Here is a 23423-nt window from a genome sequence, read left to right on the forward strand (position 1 = left end):
CACAGGATATGTCCAATGTGGTTCGGCAAGTACTCTCTCTACTAATAAATGAAAAACAATATTTTCATGGTACAGCTGATCCAATACAGTATGGACATGGTTTAGTATAGAGATGTTGTCTGGACTAGCGGACTTACTTTGGTGGGGCCTGCAGGGTCTGTTCCAGTCTGAATCATGACCCCCGGCTGACATCAGAGACACGAGCAGCACACACAGCCTTCTACCTGAGAGAGGGAGAGGGAGAGGGAGAGGTGGGAGAGAGTGAGAAAGAGATATATTGTCATTCAATATCAATTAAATTGTTCTCATTACACAAATCTTTGTGTATGTACTGTATTATTGTGTATTATAGGGACTCTTCTAATCATGATGGTAATGGCCTGCATCCCCTAGCTACTGGGGGACAGAACACCCATCGGTTAAAAAGGGTGTCTTGCCTTGGCAGGACCCTCATAGTCGACACACTGCTGAGACCCTGCATGAGCGCTAACCCGGGCTTGGGGAAACGACTCTTGACAGAGACCTCCATTTAGAGCGATGGGGCGATCCACTCAGTTCCAGAAATAAACAGCTTGTACGGTCACGACTGACTGTCGCTGTGAATGTCAGACCTGTAAAGGTCTATTGTGTCATAATATGTGGCCCATTTGGGTTAAGCAGTAGGGCTGGAGAGATAGGCACGTCTCCCACTCTCTATGGGCTCTCCTCACCTCTCCTCCGTCCTACAGGACACATCTGGGAGCCATCAGGGAACAGACAGCGAGCGGCCCCGTGGCCACTGGGAGCTGAGCTGGTTGTAATTACTTATTAATCATAGGCTCTGTGTGTGTGTGTGTGTGTGTGTGTGTGTGTGTGTGTGTGTGTGTGTGTGTGTGTGTGTGTGTGTGTGTGTGTGTGTGCGTGTGCGTGTGCGTGTGTGTGTGTGTAGGAGAAGGAGGTAGGCAGGCTAAGCAGCTCCTGAACAGCTCACACACAATTAATCAAATTCACATAAAAATTGCAATATTCACATGTGAAATATCCATATAGCAAGAGATCCATACTGTATCGCATGTAATATCCATTTTTATAGTTTACTCCGTTTATATCCATTTTTATAGTTTACTCCGTTTATCGTCTCTCTCGGCATGTACACAACTGGACAGATTTCCTTTTCACTCAGTATTTCCCCGCTACTGGTCGTGTTTGTAACGCAAGATGGAGGAGAGCCTGTCTCTCATCAGAGATCGCAATTATTTTGTGAGATTGCAAATTTGCAAAATGTTTTATTTCATTCAAGACAGGAGAAACATACTGTTTCAGGTGATAATAAAACATGTTTTCTTTTAGTTGCTTTTTCCTCAACTTGTTTCTTTTACTATCTCTTACTTTCTAGCAAGTCAAGCTAGCTTACACAGAGCAGCTAACCTTAGCACTAGCTAGCTAAAAGCTAGGCTAGGTTGAAGATACTGTTGCTATTATTCAACATTATTATTAAAATATTTATGACTTATAGTACCTCATTCTATGGTTTGGTAACTTACTGTTCTATTTTCGGGCTGAAGACCAAGCAGAGTTTGAAACAATTCAAAGTATACGCCATCTATTTCCTATGGAGTCTCGGACACAAGGGGGCACTGAGATGCCACTCCGTTGCAGACAGACCCCATTGAAATTAATGACATCCAGAGCAACACAACGGACTGCAAATTTGGGATGTGTAAGGGCGTCTCACTCTCCTCTTGTGGCTGCTCACCGCATACACCAAGCCCTGCACCCGTAAATCAAGCAGTTCAGTTCCTCCTCCACGCTGTTAGATTCACTATATGTTTGCATGCTGTTAGGTCAAATGCAGTCAACAGATTGTTCCAAACAAGAACGATGTTGCTTTGTTCTTTGCTTCTTAATATAAATCATTCTATTTCAATGATTTCAACAGTTCACCCAAGTTTTTTGATCTACAACGAGTGTAAAAATCATTAGGAACACCTTCCTAATATTGAGTTTCACCCCTTTTACCCTCAGAAGAGCCTCAATTCATTGGGGTATGGACTCTACAAGATGTCTAAAGCTTTCCACAGGGATGCTGGCCCATGTTGACTCCAATGCTTCCCACAAGCTGGCTGGAGGTCCTTTGGGTGGTGGACCATTCTTGATACACATGGGAAACTTTTGAGCGTGAAAAACCCTGCAGCGTTGCAGTACTTGACACACTCAAGAACTAGTGGGGATAAACAACTCACGTCCTGTTGTAAATCAACGGAGAAGATCCAGGCTTTCCCTCTCCAAATTCACCAATGGAATATCTTTGTCTCAACAGACCTTTTTCCCGCTGAAACTCTAACACGTTCAAAAGCTAATACTGGAATAATATTTTGAACTTAGAACGTGGGGAATGGACAGAGGCGATCTATAGAACACTAATGTAATTGTGTTTGTTATTTTGTGATGTCATTAAAAATGTTATAAAGGAAATACTGTAACTTGGAAAGTATACCCACTACATATATGCAGTTTCCATACTATATGTTGTGCATGTAATATGGAAAATGAGTAAAGTGTTTTTTTAAGAGAGGGATGTGATGTGAGAAGCTATAAGAGATAATTGTTTTCCATAACTTTGCACAGTAAGTAGTCACCGCCCCGGAGTGAGATCAGGGAGCGTGCCAGCCTGCCGGAACAAACCCTTTCAAGCAAAAGGTATAAAGGATGGGTTAAGAAAAAACACATTAGACCAGAAAAATGTGAAGTTATAGCTGCACGTTTATAATGGTTTGAACTTTGAATCTCAACATGAGGTGGAGAAGATAAACTCACCTCATGGACAATCACTGGTACGGATTATTAGCTGTCCTAAGTAAAGTATCTTCAAAAGCGAATTTAGGGCCATCCTGTTATTCTGCTCAAACCACCGTATTACGCTACTTTCATCACCCCACTGGGGAACCATCGATACGGCTGGCTAGCCTATCTTCAAAGAAGCATCTTCAAGAGCAAATGGAAGGAAAATAAACTCTGTAGTTCTGTTCAGGACTACACGACAAGTCACCGGATACCAGCCAACTATAAAAGAAGGACAACAGTAGAAGACTTGTTGGAACCATTTCGGACAATCAGAGCCTTACAAGCGTGCTGCGAAAAGGCCCAACCCTCTTTCCAAGGCTGCCCCGTTCACCAAGAAATCCCCGGCGAACCCAGGCATTTCACATAAATACATTCATGATTTCTTATTCAAAGCGGGCGGCAGTTCGTGTGCAAAGTATATGGTTACTATAGGTGAAAATAGTTTCTGAATGTACCAATGTTAAGCATCTCTGTCCCTCTCTCTTTCCCTCTCCATCTCTTCTTTAACAAGAAGCCATGTTGTTGTCATTCTGCTAGGGACCTGTTTTTAGAGTATTATCTCCAATCAATAAATAGTGCAGAGTGTGTATGTTTATCCTGTGTTCCCATTTAATTAGCTAGTAAATAAACAATTAAACCAATTTGTGTAGTACTGACTCATAAGTAAGGCTCGGGTTTTTGCAGATGCAAGGAGGTTACAACTGTTCAGAATGGTGATATGATACGAGGTTATGATTAATAAATTGACTGTGATAGGTAAAGACCTTTTAGAGTTTAATTCAGGAGATGTTAACTCGTTAAAGATCTGTTCTCGTGGTGCCACAAATCTTAATGAGTTAATTGTTACATGATTAATTGAATTGGGTAACAATTAAACATAGTTAGTTAATTAGATAAATAAGTCTTCAAATTAATGTTAAAATCAAGTCACGACACTGTTCAGACACTTAAATCTTTTGTCTTGCCCCTCTTTTGTCTTGCCCCTCACCTTATGAATGGCACACGTCTTAATTGTCTCAAGGCTTAAAAATCCTTCTTTAACCTGTCTCTGATTGAAGTAGATTTAACAAGTGACATCAATAAGGGATCATGGCTTTCATCTGGATTCACCTGGTCAGTCTATGTCGTGGAAAGAGCAGGTGTTCCGAATGTTTTATACACTCTATATCACAAGTCAAATCGCAATCGCAGCATATTGTGCTACCCTAATGCGACTGACCTCCAACAATTACACTACATGTACATTATTTATAGAAAAAACATCTCGCCCCAAGAGTGAGTATGTGTGTTTGTGTGGGTGGGGGGGATGGAAGGGGGGCAGGCAGTTTAAGCAGCTCCTAGGCTATTATTTAAATAAAAAAGCATCTTAACCAAAGAGTGTGTGCATTTTTCTTTTTCTGAGGCACACTGGTACAGGCACCAGTGGAGCTTGGATTAAAGGTAGGTGTTGCTACGACGATGGCCTAGAGGCCTGGTGACATCATACCCATTTTCCCACTATGGCCTCTCACTCACTCTGTTGCCCTACTGTCTGTAGTACTCTGATACCCTGTGGGGAACGAAAGGCAACCGGAGTGCCGATTTATCATCACACACATATATGCCAAAGCACACACACTTATCATAACAGCACACACTGAGCATGGAGCCACGGCACACAGAGAACACTGAGAACACTCCAACACATTCCAGAACACCAACGAGGACAGCCACCACAGCAAACGAAGCACACACATACACATACACACACACACTTACACAATTATATAGTTGGTGTTGGCCTATAAGAAACATGATATTGGTATCAGCCAATAATCTCTTTCATAGCAAGTTTTCTGGGTAGAAACTGTTTAGACCTAGTGTTACATTCGACCAACATTATCTGTCTCTAGTATCGCCCAGAACCGTGCTTAATGATATATTAGCAATGACCATTCAGCCATCATTACAATAGACTCTGGCAGTGTTGTTTTCGTCAAATCTTTCACAATTTGTCATCTGGACATCTAGGTATTTTTCTCATGATTAGGACGTCTCAATAGACCATGGCACTAAGATTAAAACACATAGTGCCTCTCATTGACTGAGCCTCTAACCCCTTATCCCTCTCATTCTGGTGATGTTTCTAGTGGGGACCCCCAACCGAGAGACACACACACACACTCCTTCGTCGTCCCCAGCACATGTGGCCCCAGGTTGAGTGAGTGACAGGCAGACCCAGGGGAAAAGTAGTGTTGTGCTGCTACTGCAGCCAGTGGCATGTCATTTCAGCCAGAGCACTTATAATTATCCCGTTTTCTTTGACCAAAATAAAACTTTCCAGAGATTAAAAACGCCCCAGGCGAGGAAAAGAGTGGCGAGTGACATCACGGCCGAGTAATGGATTTTAAAGTGGCTCAGGTTTAGATTTCTGAGTAAGCACTAAATTGAAAAGGTATGGTGGTAAGAAACGTAACAAGCGTACCCTCAATACCATACGGATACTATATGTGCAAACGGGAGACTTCTTGGTCAACAAATTGACTTGGTTAGTATGGCCTATTTTCCTTAATTTAATACAAATTAAAGGCCGGCCTGTTCTGACTCTTTAACCAATATATTATCGCTGCTATCTAAATCCATATCAATGTCCACAATTGAGTATGACAACAGCTTTGATAGCTCATTTGTCCTTGACGTCGACGGACATGATAAATCAGCAATGTGGATAAAAAATTCCAAATTCCCTGAAATGGAGTACCTTATAATATAATTGGTATATATTTTGATTAGCTGTGGTGCTGCTGATGACACTGTGTGTTGTAAATGCAACCTCAGAATCAGCCTGTTATATTAACAACCAAAGCTTAAGGGCATGGAGAGCTGGTCATACTGACATCATCTGTCCCAATCCATCTCAGTGGTGCCATCATTAGGTTACAGAGACCACAAACTCCACCATTTAATGTCACATCAGTTGGAAAACAACAGAATGTGCCCGATCACCTCTCCCAGACTCCCACGCAACCTATCTTTGGCTATTTTAAAACCCATTTAAAGGCATTTAGTGAGGAACCCACCCACACTCACATAAAATGCAATTTGCACAACCTAAATAATTTATACTTCCTCTGAAAGAAAGGAAAAAAGCACGGGTCTGGATCAGCGATCTCAAGCATTTTCAGTCATCTGTATCTAATTAATATTTTATCTCATCATACTTCTCTATAGAGGCCCCAACACCTCAGTGTGTGGCTGTGCTGCATGGCTAACTGACTGTGTTGGTTTACAGTTAAACAAAACGAAATAATGAATTTCAAACAATGAGATATTGGAGAGTGTGTTGTGAACTATGTCTTTGTGAGGTGAACTGTGTCTTTGCATTGAGTAGTGGAATAAAACAATACTTATTGAAGGAATACTGTTTCAGCATACTCCAGCACTGCAGGGTAAAGCCACCCAAAGCATTAGAGCGGGTGGTCTTATCAGCCTTGCTCTAATAGTCCTTAAAGAATTACACTACTTAGCATATTTTCAGCAAATTAGGCACATATGGTTGTGGAGAAAGGTTGGCTCGCACACACAGAGACACAGACAGACGCAGACACACACACACACAGACACACTTTGGTCTAGCGATTTGCCTGTCAGAAATGTTGCCGCATTGCTCACTGTTGTGCTGTTGTTTTTACCACATGATGAAGGTGCAAGGCTATAAGTGAAAGGCATCAACATAACTTACTTACAAGCGCTATATGAGCACTGTCTAGGAAAAGACACCATCCTAAATCTTTGCTGATAAAATACTACTACAATATTCTTTGGAAAGATACTATGGCTGGGAATTGCCAGGGACCTCACGATACGATATTATTACGATACTTAGGTGCCTATGCGATATGCATTGCGATTCAGTACTGTGATTATTGCAATTCAATGTTCTAAACATATTGCTCACCATATGTCTGCTGCAGAGGGACAAGAGAGAGCCATGAGAAAACAAGTTTTGATCAGTCATGGAAATAAAAGTGCTGAAATAAAATGTGCTCCCTATTTGAAAAGAAGATGGAGAACAAGTTATGAAGGACAAATACTGGAGTTTTATTGCAGGTACAGCCAACTACCGCAAAAATAATAATGCGATATTGTCAAAACAATACGATATATCGTAAAAAATAATATCCCGATATGTAACTGTATCGATTTTTTCATGTCACTAAAAGATACAGTATATTATTATATAGTATGCCTGTTGATGTCTATATCTGCAGATGTCCATGTCATCTATCTCACTTTCCTCAAGGATGGTCTGTCTCCACTTCTATGCTTAGAATAGCACATGCCTATCTGGTGAACACAACATCTAAACAAATGTATAATGAGCACCAATAAGTTTGGGTTATTTTAGCTTTTCACAGTGCGTGGTGAGCGTCATCTCATCTGGCTGCCTGGAGTCATAAAGCATAGCATTCTAACCCCATACATGCCTGTGGCCCTCATGGTCTCTGTGGTACTCTCCACATATAGGCTAAAAACAGAAGGGTAATCCAGTCTTCTCACTCCCTGTGGACCGCTAACACTACGATAAGTTTCACTTAACAAACTAATTCTCTCTTTCAACTATAGGAAGACGACTGCTTGGTAGAACTTTTTCAATGATTGACTTCGTATACATTTCTAATAGAGCTCACCATAAATCCATCCATGCATCCATCCAAACATCTGGCTAGCTTGCTGGCTCTTTGTCTTTGTGTCTGTGTGTTTGTCTGTCATCCTATGTCTGTCTGTCTGTCTGTCTGTCAGGCTGGCTGTCTGCCTCTGTGTGCATAGCTTCACAGAAATTAAACCAACACACAGACAATCTGGTCATGTGCAGAGAATCTGTATCAATTCTATGAGTATAGCTGGGATGGTGGAATTTAAGCCTGGGGTAAAATAACTGCATTCAAGGCTTCATGTAAAGCTGTAACAATATCATTGCTTTGAGTCCACCTATGCATGCGTTTAGATATTTGTAGATCAGCGCGGCAAATTATTCAGCCTTCCCAACTAACCACAAACCTCTTTCATTTTAAATGTAACAGCATCAGTATGCTGCTGAGAGAGGAACAAGAAAACAGCATAATTACTTAATACCACTAAAGAGGGAATCATATGTCACATGAAGAAAAGCGTGAACACTAACACTTTACATTGAAAAATGGGCTTTGGGAAAACTAATGTAATGTGAATGAATGGCTGATGCCAAATCAAATCTGTGTTTGAATACAAGAGTCAAGGAGCCTTATGCAGAGTAAAATTAAGCCAAATAAATATACACACATAACCCCAATACAATGACTCAGTCATATTGAAGTAAGTAGAGAACATAAACGCTAGGGCTTGGCATTACCAGGGACCTCACGATATAATATCATCACGATACTTAGGTGCCAATTCTATATGTATTGCCACTCAATTCCAAACATATTGCTCACCATATGTCTGCTGCAGGGGGACAAGAGAGAGCCAGGAAAAAACTAGTTTTAATCAGTCTTGGAAATAAAAGTGCTGAAAACAAAGTTATGATGGAAAAATCCTGGAGTTCTGGTGCGGGTACAACCAAATAGTGCAAAAATAATATTGTGATATTGTCAAAGCGATACGATTGATATATCGTCAAAAATACTTTCCCGGTATGTAACGGTATCAATTTGTCTAATAAACACATGTATGGGCTATGTATGTGGATATTTATTTCTATGGGACAATCAAAAAATTTTACAGATAAAGCGCCACTCTAGTTACGGCTACAATACAATATGGGATATTCTCTGGCATCATCTGACATAGCTGGTATCATTCTCCTTAAGAAACGTGGTTCTCAGGTAGTAGCAGGAGGCTTGATGACAGGCGGCATGTCTTTGTACTTCCCTACCGATCCAATAGAACATGTCCACTAGAGAGGAGGGAGAGAGAGAGAGAGAGAGAGAGAGAGAGAGACCCTGCTCTGAAAGGAGGTGATTACTTGCAGGTGGGGTGAGCTCTCCTCCTCTCTCTCACTCACTCACTCAGTATATTCCAGCAAAGTAGATTACTCATATCTGACTGAACTTTCCCTTCTATAGTAAATCAGTTCTATACATTTCCATGTACTACATTCTCTTCCCTGCCAAATTGTATTTTCCATCTGAGTGGAAACCAACTTAATCTCTATGTTGTGATATACCGTACAGTATATGAACTTGTCTGAATAGCCCTGAGTAGGCTGAATAGTCTACATCATTGCAAGCCATTCATCATTTTGTCTGTGGTCCCAACATTGATTTATTTTACTTCTTTGTCTAGTGGAGACTATATATACTTTCACTATGAGAAGGGTGATGATTATGCTAACAAAGTGTTTCAAATCACAAACTCAAATCACCATCTTACACCATACCATTGCTGAAAAACAGGGCCAAAGTAACAATACCTTTAAGGCAACTAATTCAGGATAAGTCAATGGGTTGGTTTTGGGGTCTAAGCTATTGACATCAACCGCTCATTAAAATGACAGTCAGTGCTGTCATTAAGGTGACCCCCTCATTTTGCTCCTGCTTTGCCAAACCACATCTCTGTTCACAGTGGGAAAACGTCACAGTTCCGCGTTGTCGTGCTGCTGTGCAGTTTGTTGCGACTTGGCTACCTGCCAAACTTTTTGTTTTTGACTTTTAATAACCATTTGGTTTTTTCCTCACTCAACTTCTTTCATTCAACTTTTTCACTCCGGACGCTTTAGTACCGGAATACCAAGAGCTCAACTCATACAACGCTCTCTATAAAACTACTAAAGGAAAGTGCTTATTTCCAGCGTGTGAGTGTGACTCCAGTTGTTGGCCAGTACATGGTGTAACTGTATGTTTTGTATCCCCCACGACTACAGACACCGGGGACATGGCCGACACAGCTCTGAGAGGCTGTGTCGGGAACAGCCAGGCCCGGTGCGTAACTAGGAACGCTAACACACAGACTGGCCGGTGCGTAGCTAGGAACAGCTGGCGACCTGCCACGGACAACCGACCCAGCCATCACCCGCCCCCCTGCACTTCTCTCTCGCGCATCACATTCAATGTGAGACAGACAACAACACAGTTGTGCGAGGCGCTGTTAGGGGCGTCCGCGGCCATGGAGGGAGCATCTAAGTCCCCGGCGTTGCCTGGAAATGTTTGTTCCCTTGTATAATCTGCAAAACGTTCTTAGTTGTCATGGGGAAAGGTCCGATGGATACCTTAATTTGTGAAACATTTATTGAACTTGATGCAGCTAAAGAAAGGATTATTACTCTTCATGAAGAAATAAAACATTTTACCAAATGCCTTGAACTGAATAAGAATTCTTTGAGACTTTCGGCATCCAAAAGGATCATAATGAGACATTCCTGGACTATGATCAATTTCCGCTGGACTATGATCAATTTCCGCTGGACTATGATCAACTTGGGTGCTCCCTCCATGGCTATGGATGTCCCTTCATCTACAGTTGAAATCGGAAGTTTACATACACTTAGGTTGGAGTCAGTTAAACTTGTTTTTCAACCACTCCACAAATGTTTTGTTAACAAACTATAGTTTAGGCAAGTCGGTTAGGACATCTATTTTGTGCATGACACAAGTCATTTTTTCAACAATTGTTTACAGACAGATTATTTCACTTATAATTCACTGTATCACAATTCCAGTGGGTCAACTGGAATTCCAGCGCAGTCAACACTAAGTTGACTGCGCCTTTAAACAGCTTGGAAAATTCCAGAAAATTATGTCATGGCTTTAGAAGCTTCCGAAATGCTAATTGACATTATTTGAGTCAATTGGAAGTGTATTTCAAGGCCTACCTTCAAACTCAGTGCCTCTTTGCTTGATATCATGGGAAAATCTAAAGAAATCAGCCAAGACCTCAGAAAAAAAATTGTAAACCTCCACAAGTCTGGTTCATCCTTGGGAGCAATTTCCAAACGCCTGAAGGTACCACGTTCATCTGTACAAACAATAGTACGCAAGTATAAACACCATGGGACCATGCAGCCGTCATACCACTCAGGATGGAGACGCGTTCTGTCTCCTAGAGATGAAAGTACTTTGGTGCGAAAAGTGTAAATCAATCCCAGAACAACAGCAAAGGACCTTGCGAAGATGCTGGAGGAAACAGGTACAAAAGTATCTATATCCACAGTAAAACGAGTCATATATTGACATAACCTGAAAGGCCGCTCAGCAAGGAAGAAGCCACTGCTCCAAAACTGTCATAAAAAAGCCAGACTACGGCTTGCAACTGCACATGGGGTCAAAGATCGTACTTTTTGGAGAAATGTACTCTGGTCTGATGAAACAAAAATATAACTGTTTGGCCATAATGACCATCGTTATGTTTGGAGGAAAAAGGGGGAAGCTTGCAAGCCGAAGAACACCATCCCAACCGTGAAGCATGGGGGTGGCAGCATCATGTTGTGGGGGTGCTTTGCTGCAGGAGGGACTGGTGCACTTCACAAAATAGATAGCATCATGAGGCAGGAAATTATGTGGATATATTGAAGCAACATCTCAAGACATCAGTCAGGAAGTTGGTCGCAAATGGGTCTTCAAAATGGACAATGACCCCAAGCATACTTCCAAAGTTGTGGCAAAATGGCTTAAGGACAACAAAGTCAAGGTATTAGAGTGGCCATCACAAAGACCTGACCTCAATCCTATAGAACATTTGTGGGCAGAGCTGAAAAAGTGTGTGCGAGCAAGGATGCCTACAAACCTGACTCAGTTACATCAGCTCTGTCAGTAGGAATAGGCCAAAATTCACCCAACTTATTGTGGGAAGCTTGTGGAAGGCTACCCGAGACGTTTGACCCAAGTTAAACAATTTAAAGGCAATGCTATCAAATACTAATTGAGTGTATGCAAACCTCTGACCCACTGGGAATGTGATGAAAGAAATAAAAGCTGAAATAAATCCTTCTCTCGACTATTATTCTGACATTTCACATTCTTAAAATAAAGTGGTGATCCTAACTGACCTAAGACAGTGAATTTTTACTAGGATTAAAGGTCAGGAATTGTGAAAAACTGAGTTTAAATATATTTGGCTAAGGTAAACTTCCGACTTCAACTGTACTTCTCCCTGTCTTAGTCAATCAACTGAATGGGCACAGCCTGGACCACTGCGGCCCCCCTCTGCTGGGCCGTGCCCTCTGGATCAAAGTTCTGTCCCTTTGGCTGTTGTGACCTTCACGCAGCCGGCGTCTCAGCAGCCGTCTTCTCAGGTGAGTTCTGTGGCTCTGGCCTCATAATCAGCTTCGAGACACGGCAGAGGCCGTATCATTCCAGCTATTGGGATAGGGAGTTCGATGGTGAGGCATATATCTGTACCTGGGGCAAACACTTTGTGTTTTCCTGGGGCAAAAGTTCAGGATATCACCAAGTTGCTCTCTGAGGCTGTGAGTCAGTCACTGGGGGCTGATACTGTCATGGTTCATGTGGGGTTGAATGACATTATGAAGGGCAGCTCAGAACATCTGAAGATGGATTTGAAAGAAATTATTGGGTCACTACTTGACACCAACAAACGCCCCAAAATATCTGGCCCCCCTCTGCCCTCGTTGGCATTGAACAGTTCAGCAGACTTGTAGCCCTCTATAACTGGCTATGAGACTATTGCAGCTCTGTGGGTGTAACATTTATTGACAATTTTGATACCTTCGGGAAACAAAGCTTGTATTATAAGGAGGATGGGTTCCACCCAAATCATGTAAGGCTGTGCTGAGACAATTACTTATTAATGACCCAAGCCCAGCTCATTTAATCGCTACCATTGTGTCGTTGAGTTGTAAGAATGCTTCAGCAAATGTGCATTATCCCAGGGGTATTGGAAGACACCATGTAAGTAACCTAATTGATGTCCCTCTTACTGCCTCTGCTGATCCTACACCTATTGTATGCAGTAATCATATGCCTATGAACCAAGGTTATACTGTTAGAACGGAAGTGGTGTGCCCTAGCAGGAAGTTCACTGTGTGCATAAATAACCCGAGCATGTCTACCTCTTCTAAGCTTCCCGGTAAAGCAAGAAAAACAATCAAGCATCCCAGAAAAGTGTTAAAAATAGCCCACGTTAACATTTCTAGCTTAAGAAACAAGGTTCATGAAATCAATAATTTGTTAGTAACAGATGACAATCATATTCTGACAATCTCTGACACTCACTTAGATCTACAGAAATGACCGAAATATCAAAGGTGGAGGTGTGGCTGTTTAAATTACTGATGATTGGCTGAGAGAAATTGATGATAAAATGATTGTGGGGACTGTTTTGTTAGACTTCAGTGCTGCTGTTGACATTATCGATCTGTTGCTGGAAAAACACATGTGTTATGGCTTTTACACCCCCTGCTATATTGTGGATAAAGAGTTACTTGTCTAACAGAACACAGAGGGTGTTCTTTAATGGAAATCCAGGTAGAATCAGGAATTCCCCAGGGCAGCTGTCTAGGCCCCTTACTTTGTCAATCTTTACTAACGACGTGCCAGTAAAAGCGTCTATGTGTCTATGTATGCGGATGACCCAACACTATACACGTCAGCTACCACAGCGACTGAAATGACTGCAACAGTTAACAAAGAGCTGCAGTTAGTTTCAGAATGGGTGGCAAGGAATAAGTTAGTCCGAAATATTTCAAAAACTAAAAGCATTGTATTTGGGACAAATCATTCAAAAAACCATAAACCTCAACTAAATATTGTAATAAATAATGTGGAAATTGAGCTGTTGAGGTGAAGATACTGCTTGGAGTAACCCTGGCTTGTAAACTGTCATGGTCAAAACATATTGATACAACAGTAGCTAAGATTGGGAGAAGTCTGTCCATTATAAAGTGATGCTCTGCCTTTTTATCAACAAGGCAGGTCCTACAGGCCCTAGTTTTGTCGCACCTGGACTGCTGTTCAGTCATGTGGTCAGGTGCCACAAAGAGGGACTTAGGAAAATTGCAATTGGCTCAGAACAGGGAAGCATGGCTGGCATTTGGATGTACACAGAGAGCTAACATTATTAATATGCATGCCAATCTCTCCTGGCTCAAAGTGGGGGAGAGATTGACTTCATCACTACTTGTATTTGTGAGAGGTATTGACATGTTGAATGCACTGAGCTGTCTGTTTAGACTACTAGCACACAGCTAGGACACCCATGTATACCCCACAAGACATGCCACCAGATGTCTCTTCACAGTCCCCAAGTCCAGAACAGACTATGGGAGGCGCACAGTACTACATAGAGCCATGACTACATGGAACTCTATTCCACATCAAGTAACTCATGCAAGTAGTAAAATTAGATTTAAAAAACAGATACAAATATGGAACAGCAGGGACTGTGAAGCAACACTAACATAAACACAGACACATGCATACTAACACTATGCATACAATACAATACACACTATACACACACGTACACATGGATTTTGTGTTGTAGATATGTGGTTGTAGAGTAGGGTCCTGAGGGCACACACTTAATATGTTGTGAAATCTGTTGTGAATGTATTGTATTGTTGTAAAAAATGTGGAACTGCCTTTATTTTGCTGGACCCCAGGAAGAGTAGCTGCTGCCTTGGCATAATAAATAGAAACACAAATACATATTAAGATGACCATCAGTCCTGTGGTTACTGAGTTGACTGGTAAGCTCTAGTGTACAGTCGTGTGGTCCAGCAGGTTTACCACGTGATAAAAGGTTTTTAACGGGCGAGGGGCAGCCCATAAAGCACCTCTTTACCATGGTTTACCATGGCCCCCGAACACGTCACACCCTCGGCACAGCCACTGCCCTCGTAATGGCTCGGGCCCCCTCTTGCAAGTATGCTAGCAATTAGCCACGACGATGTGCTGAGCAGGAAATCTAAAATTAGGTTTTACTACCTATAATGGAAGATTTGCGGGATGGTTTAATTTGCAGTCTCTGGGTGAAGAAACTGCAGCTTGCTGAACAAAAACAAAAGTGCTGGCCCTGGTTCATGTGGATGGTGAAGCTGGGGTAGAGGGGTACAGCATGAGGGACGTTGGTGTGGGAAAACAACTGGTGAACATATCGCCATGAGCACAGACAGACTCATACTTGTGCGATGTCTCGCTCACATTTATGCAAATACAGGATCACACTGCACTCACACTCAATCATACACACACACGTCACACACACGTTTTCAACGGCTGCGACACTGCTGCTCTTCATTTCACACATAAATATACGCGCATGTTCACATTCAAACAGCTACACCAATACACAGACAGATATTCACATTGTACTACCGTATGGCTGTGACAATGAAGATTCTACTGCTCTTTTTCTGTAACAGCCGTGCCTCGATTCACTCTCTTTTGCACAGACAGACAGACAGACAGGCAGACAGGCAGACAGACAGACAGACAGACAGACAGACAGACAGACAGACAGACAGACAGACAGACAGACAGACAGACAGACAGACAGACAGACAGACAGACAGACAGACAGACAGACAGAGTACAGGATGTGGTGTCAGTGAGGACTAAAGGCCTTAGACTACCTTTACTCTGCTCAGCTTTTACAGCATTCAAAGACGTGGCGAAGACCCAGCCCACATCACTTCAGCAGAAGAGGACACTTCATGCCATAATTGTAAGAAATACAGTTTCCATATTTCTATTCCTACAAAAAAAAGCAATAATTCACGTAAGAAATATTTAACATCAACAAGTTTGGCTCCTTCTTTAGACCAATGAAAACGGCCATTACAGTATTTGTTCTGGTCTTCGTAATTTAACATTGGCTGCTAAGGCCTGTCTATCCTATTAACCAATTGTCAATCTATACCAGAGATAGAGGACGATAACATCTCATCTGTACAATGACAGAAAGTGGGTCTCTCTTTCTCTCCCGCTTTTCTCTTTCTCTCTCTCTCTCTCCCTGTGACATTGAACCAACAACCCTGACAGTAAATGCATTCCCATAACCAGACAGACTCAAGCCTTTTATACACACTATCATTACTGTATTTCTACTGTATGAGGACCATCTTGGGCCCCTCTCATGTCCTCTGCACCCTTCCTTTCCCCTACTGTGCCACAGCTTGTGGGTAACCAGACAGGCCTGTGGCTGAGGTGAGGAAAGAGCTAGGCTAGACTAAATGATAGAGGGTGTGTTGGGGGGCCAATATGAGTCAAAGCAGCCCCACAAGCAACGAGGACTAAATATCGCCACAGCCACACCACACCTCTCAACACTCGCATCACACCTTCCTCACCATCACCAGCCCAACCACTCACAATATGTTACTCAATATCGAGGTTGGGGCGGCTGGAGCATAACAGGGGTTAGATTGGTTAAGCTGTCTGCCAGGTGCTCTGACAGTGGTGAGTTCTTGGAGTGATTTTTACCTAATTCCACCCCTGGGTGGTACACATACATGTAGTATTATGTGTGAAGCTTAAATCACTAATAACCATTGACTGGCTGTAACGATTTACATAAACATTTATAAATGTAAAAAAAATGCATCGATATGACATTAACCACAAATTATGATGTATTTTGTGAATGCTGATGGCTCTGCTTCAACGGATTTTCCATTTGAAGTGGAGGAAATATTTTGTCAGCTAAAAGATATCAACACCTCTCACAATGAGTTATTTTAGTGGCAGGTAAGATAAGTAACGTATTTGGAATTAAGTGTAAATGAAAAAACGACATTGAATATTTTCCCAACATGTGCACTTTGTTGGATTATTGGATCAGTTCTTTCACACAAAAACAAAGAGTATGCTGGGTAAATGTTCAGCCAAAATCGAATTCAGAAGATGTGACAAATGGGCTGGAAAAGACCTGGCAACCCAATGTTAAATGTTGCCTTTGGAATGGTGATCTAAATTTTGATACGATAGAGGAGCAAACCAGATGTTGCAAAAATGATCCCCACCACATAAATCACCAAGACATAAGCTTACAAAACAGCAGTAAATGATTTAATTATGCAGAATGGTCAGGAGTGTGTGTGTGTGTGTGTGTGTGTGTGTGTGTGTGTGTGTGTGTGTGTGTGTGTGTGTGTGTGTGTGTGTGTGTGTGTGTGTGTGTGTGTGTGTGTCGTAAAATGGGCCTGAAAGAGCGGCTGATTCCGCATGCGTTTTTTTGCAGCTCATTATGAAAAAATGTATTTGAGTCTTGGGGGTGTGGTTCAATGTGGGTGTGTTATGTTCGCTTTATCGTATCCTGGCAGTTACTGTTGTTTGTCCCTCTTGAGTCACGGTAGCAACAACATAGCTACTACCACTTCCTCAAAATAGTCCAAATTAATCTAAGATAAATCAAGAAATCTGTAATGAATTTTGCAGTTTTTGCCGAGGAGGTCTTAGTAGCGCAATTTTACATCTAGCTAAGGTGTTTGGTGCAGTTTTCTGAAGTAAACAAATGTGCATGAAAAAGTCAATGCACTGCACACAGTATCAAGTCAGCTGCTGCTGGCTGCGCTCAGGACTGATTTCTGAGAACGTCTAAAACGTAATCATCAGCAAGCTGTCAAACTATCGTAAATTAAGCACAAACTGCTACACACTGTGTATCAGTGCCCAAAATCACTAGCTAGCTGTTCCATCTCTGTGTTTGTCAATGAAGCTATCTACTACTAGCTAGCATGCACATTGACCAGGCAGGCCACATTAGCGAAATCATCTTATCAAGTCACTGGCAAGTGGCGACGTGTGCTTCGGTGATGTTTTGTTGTTACAACTTTCTCATTATCTATTTCCAGAGTGTGTGTCTGTCTGGCAGTGTTTCATAGGGAATCATGTTACAAAACAGGTCGCGGCGGGTCACAAGATGCTCACGAATGGTTTTTGAATTTTGGAATATTGACAAGTGGCAGTTGGGATGCAAGTGCGCATAGTCTCAATTCTCATTTTGCCCAAAACAGTGGAAGACTCGAATGATCACTATCAAATACGTCAACAATTGCTATCCATAAATGGCTTAGGAGCCAAGTGTTCTATCCAGGGGTGGATTGGCCATCTGGCAATTCTGGTAAATGCTAGATGGGCTGGACCATTTTTTTGTTGGGTGGGCTGGTTGAAATTGACACACACAAAAATATTTTTTATATAAAAATAAAACTTTGAAAAAGTGACATGGCCGGCGGCCCATGGGCCTGTTATGATTTTTTTTAAAGATTTTTGAGCAATTCTCTGTTATAGTAATCTATAATTAGCCTTTGGCTGATCAGTGGACAATGGCCGGCTCCCCTACCGTTTTCTGATAGGCTGAGCTGATGTCACGCAAACTCACATTCAAATTCAAATGCGGCATCAGCAAAGAGACCTAGTCCGACTCTGTCATCAGTTAGACAGCCAAGATCATAGGTCGTAAAAAACTGAAAGGGTGCCTATAACGTAGAAAGAGCACATTCTACATTGTCACCTCACTCCAAACTTCAAATGTTTTGGGCAGATAAAACCATGATTTGGTCAAACAGTAAAGTGCAATATCCTCCTGTAGTAGTGAAAGTGTCTGCTCTGCCCCTGATCCTGTGCCCTCGCTGGGGCCTGCTCCTGTGATGAGCTTTGGAAGCTTCATCCCTTGTCCCTGCCAAAGAGAGGAGGGTCTCGGCTTTCTGTGGGTATAATTTGTATTTCTTAACTCTCAATATTCAGTTCAACTGCAACCATTTTACAACCAAGCAATTTGATATGGCTTTGAGATATGGAGCGGCACGTGCGTGAAATGCTCACCAGCCATTGTGAGGGTATAGGCCTATAGGTCTCGTGGGTAATAGCCTACAACTGAAAAAAATATTTTTATGACATTACGTATACTGTTGGATAAATACTTGGCTACGAGCAGTGGGTTTTATATTTAGAGTTAGCGGTCTATTTAAAGTGTTTTGAGTTGTTGAAACCAAAATGAATTAGCCTATGATACAGTGAGGGAAAAAAGTATTTGATCCCCTGCTGATTTTGTACGTTTGCCCACTGACAAAGAAATGATCAGTCTATAATTTTAATGGTAGGTCTATTTGAACAGTGAGAGACAGAATAACAACAAAAAAATCTAGAAAAACGTATGTCAAAAATGTTATAAATTGATTTGCATTTTAATGAGGGAAATAAGTATTTCACCCCCTCTCAATCAGAAAGATTTCTGGCTCCCAGGTGTCTTTTATACAGTTAACGAGCTGAGATTAGGAGCACACTCTTAAAGGGAGTGCTCCTAATCTCAGCTTGTTACCTGTAAAAAAGACGCCTGTCCACAGAAGCAATCAGTCAATCAGATTCCAAACTCTCCATCATGGCCAAGACCAAAGAGCTCTCCAAGGATGTCAGGGACAAGATTGTAGACCTACACAAGGCTGGAATGGGCTACAAGACCATCGCCAAGCAGCTTGGTGAGAAGGTGACAACAGTTGGTGCGATTATTCGCAAATGAAAGAAACACAAAAGAACTGTCAATCTCCCTCGGCCTTGGGCTCCATGCAAGATCTCACCTCGTGGAGTTGCAATGATCATGAGAATGGTGAGGAATCAGCCCAGAACTACACGGGAGGATCTTGTCAATGATCTCAAGGCAGCTGGGACCATAGTCACCAAGAAAACAATTGGTAAGACACTACGCCGTGAAGGACTCAAATCCTGCAGCGCCCGCAAGGTCCCCCTGCTCAAGAAAACACATATACATGCCCATCTGAAGTTTGCCAATGAACATCTGAATGATTCAGAGGACAACTGGGTGAAAGTGTTGTGGTCAGATGAGACCAAAATGGAGCTCTTTGGCATCAACTCAACTCGCCGTGTTTGGAGGAGGAGGAATGCTGCCTATGACCCCAAGAACACCATCCCCACCGTCAAACATGGAGGTGGAAACATTATGCTTTGGGGGTGTTTTTCTGCTAAGGGGATAGGACAACTTCATCACATCAAAGGGACGATGGACGGGGCCATGTACCATCAAATCTTGGGTGAGAACCTCCTTCCCTCAGCCAGGGCATTGAAAATGGGTCGTGGATGGGTATTCCAGCATGACAAGGACCCAAAACACACGGCCAAGGCAACAAAGGAGTGGCTCAAGAAGAAGCCCATTAAGGTCCTGGAGTGGCCTAGCCAGTCTCCAGACCTTAATCCCATAGAAAATCTGTGAAGGGAGCTGAAGGTTTGAGTTGCCAAACGTCAGCCTCGAAACCTTAATGACTTGGGGAAGATCTGCAAAGAGGAGTGGGACAAAATCCCTCCTGAGATGTGTGCAAACCTGGTGGCCAACTTCAAGAAACGTCTGACCTCTGTGATTGCCAACAAGGGTTTTGCCACCAAGTACTTAGTCATGTTTTGCAGAAGGGTCAAATACTTATTTCCCTCATTAAAATGCAAATCATTTTATAACATTTTTTACATGCGTTTTTCTGGATTTTTTGTTGTTTTTCTGTCTCTCACTGTTCAAATAAACCTACCATTAAAATTATAGACTGATCATTTCTTTGTCAGTGGGCAAACGTACAAAATCAGCAGGGGATCAAATACTTTTTTTCCCTCACTGTATTAGTTAGTGCACATAAAGATGTATGTAATTCATCTCTATTGAATAAAACAAAACATTCTAGAGTTCTATTTTCACAGTAAAATATAGCAACTATAGTCTAATTGTCAACCCAAAATTCATGACAATCCCTGGATTAGGTTGCACATCAAAATATCTTGAATAATTTATTCCTGCTTGGACGTATTAGATGGAAACAACTTACTTCTTGAATACCTCAGCAGTCAATTTATTATACTTATCATACTTAATAAAGACTATAATGACTTTATAAGATGATTACTCATGATTTGGGTCCGTCCATGATTACTCCTGATTTGGGGGGTGAGTTGGCGGCGCGCACAGTGGGCTGGTGTGAATAAAATGTCTGGGGTGGAATTATTCAGCATAAAATGCTGAATTCTTGTCCGCCCCTTGTTCTTTCAACATAACATTGGGCATGTACAGTGCCGCCTCTGCCTATAGGGCCCCTCGGCCGCTAGGGGGCCTGACCAAAAAAAGGAACTTACTGTTGAGAGTTAGAAAAGTAGAATAGTCAAGGTGCAATTTTTTAGACAGCTCGGTAAGGTTGTCTAGCATTGACCACCAGGGGGCCCCCATTGATTTTGTTAGTCACTCACTCAGATATCATATGAACATGGCATAAGTCATGGTAAAAAGTGTAGAATTGCAGGAAATTTGTTTTAAAACTGTAAAAGTATCTCACCGCCCCATGGCAAAATGTGTAGAACTGCAGGAAATTAGCTTAAAAACGGAAAAATGTTTATCCTCCTCATGGCAAAATGTGTAGAATTGCAGGTGTGGGCCGAGCATAACACATCAACCCTGTTACCCATAGATAAGCAAAAAACATTTTTTTTTAAAGCATTCAATTGCTACTCCCTGTTGCACGCAACAAGCTCCCATTCCCCCTGTCACAAAGGGATGTATGGCTGATTTAAGATGAAATCATCAACCCTGTTACAGTCAACCCTGTTACTGTCAACCCTGTTACTTTATTTGGCACTTAATAGGCACCTACTATAGTATTTTTTTTATTAACATCTTGAGATGGAAAAACATGTTTTTAATAAAGTTGAACATGTGCTCTTTATCAGAGAATGTTAAAACTAGGTGAAATCAGAAGTTTGTTTAGACCAAGTTAAACTTCTCAAAAGGGACCAAATTGGTGGAACGACCCTTTTGCGTTCAGTTGCCCTTTAAGAGCCTTGCAAAGAAATTGCTGTTTGAAAGAAATTTAAAGGGATGATATTGCGGTAATAACCTACATAGCTTATACTAGTTTATAAGTAGTTGATAAAGCTATAAATATATACAGTATTGTTATAAATGGTTTATAAGCAGTTAATAACATATTTCAATCACTGTGTAGATTTAATTCTAAATTGATTTAATGATTTGTGATTCGGCACTGAAAGCTTAGTTACAAAAAGTATGTCAATACTGTATTGTGTTCATTATAAAAGTAGCTGATTAACTGAACTCATTATTGAACAGGTAAATGAAAGATTTAATTGTCTTAATGTGTAATGTCTATGGGTGGAGCATGGTTGGATCAAGCCCATTCCAAAATTATGCACGGCCCTTTCCTTCAATCCAGGAGAAATATAGATAAATTAACAGAGAGCATGAGACTAATATTTAAGAGTCTCAGACTAACACTAAAGAAAAGTATTATTATTAATTTATCCTGGTAGATTATTGAGAACACATTGTCTTTTACAGTAATGACCTGGCCAAGAGTTTTGCAGTGATATTCTGAATCAATGTCAATAGAGACAGTGGTTTAAGTCGCTTTGGAGAAAAGTGTCAGCAAAATGACAATAGTTTCTGTATAGTAGGCCACAGCATACTTATAAAGTCAGCAGAAAACAATAGTAGAAAATGATACAAAATGGAAGTAAAAAAGATAGATAGGGCCTACAGATGTAAACACAGAGGTAAGAAGGCAAAACAACAAAAAGGACAGCTATGGGATAAAACAGTATGTGGTGAACAATCATTCATATTGTTGATAAAATTATACAAGGAAACAAATTGGTTGAGTTGTAAGTTGCATTATAGTTCGTTGCAGCCTAGTAGTTGATCATTAACTAGGGCTACTAATCATCATGTTAATACATTGGTCAAGGTTGCTTAATTGTGGGGGAATATTTCAGAATAGTCAATGAAAATCCCCATAAATCTGTTGTTTAAAACAACCTCTAAACACTGAGTTGCATTCCGTTTAGTTCTCAAACAGCCTACTGTAATTGTCAGATTGTTTCAATGAGTGTTATATCCTATGTAATGTTCGACTTAAACTCCACTAATCCCACAAGTACTATTAGCTCACAATTATCATAACCACAACGCAACAACTTTTGTCAGTATTGCATCACCCATTTCTATCATTTCTATTTGACCTGTGCTTTGTAATGGTTTGATTAAAAGGTCTGCCATAAATGTAGCCTTCTCATCAGGGAGTAACCAAAATATCCTACCTGTCAACTGTCACTCACGGACCATCACTTCAGAGCATCATGCATCATCATTGAGAATGCAACCCCTTCCTCAAGTTCACAAAAACTTTTTCATAAACAAATTGTGATAGCAAACATAATTTAATCATTGATATTAAAGAGCTAGCTTCCAGCTCAGCTACCGCGCAAAGCGACATGTCCTAATACATCAACTTTTTTTGTAAAAGCTTTCATAATAACGCTTGGACTTACGGTTTGGTCGTGAAACGTTGAATCGTTGTCGGTGAGAAAAACTAAAGCTGCCACGCTGTTTCAATGAACTGCTCTTCAATGCCACCAAACTGCACCTACTACTAAGTATTGGAGAATGGAGGCAAGTCACACAAAACACAACTGCGCACGAGAGAGAAAGAGAGAGAGAGAATGGATGGATGGGGGGAGGGAGAGAGTTGGTCGGCAGCTAGAGTCGTAACTGAGGAGTAAAATACATGTGAAGTAGTAGTAATGTGACTACTATACTATTCAAATCAAAAAGTTAAAAAGATTTTGATTCAAGGGGTGAAAGTTGAATGTGCTGTATTGTCAGGTAGGTATAGGGTGTGG

At 41.4% G+C, this 23423-nt stretch overlaps 1 protein-coding gene across 3 annotated transcripts in view; it reads right to left on the reverse strand.

Moving 5' to 3' along the window:
* Positions 1 to 23185, reverse strand: part of LOC115154232 (transcriptional regulator Erg) — a 77088-nt gene extending 53903 nt beyond the window's left edge. The window contains exons 1-2 of one of the 3 annotated variants that reach the window (XM_029700250.1): positions 23073 to 23185; positions 138 to 224 (exon numbers count right to left, since the gene is read on the reverse strand). In XM_029700250.1, coding sequence (XP_029556110.1) covers positions 138 to 176 — 39 coding nt within the window. In that variant the 5' untranslated portion in view covers positions 177 to 224; positions 23073 to 23185. The remainder of the gene's footprint in view (positions 1 to 137; positions 225 to 23072) is intronic. The other 2 variants (XM_029700246.1, XM_029700249.1) reach the window with 2 other exon arrangements.
* Positions 23186 to 23423: the final 238 nt, after the last annotated feature.

The sequence above is a fragment of the Salmo trutta genome, chromosome 19 (assembly GCF_901001165.1).
Source record: "Salmo trutta chromosome 19, fSalTru1.1, whole genome shotgun sequence".
Lineage (NCBI taxonomy): Eukaryota > Metazoa > Chordata > Actinopteri > Salmoniformes > Salmonidae > Salmo > Salmo trutta.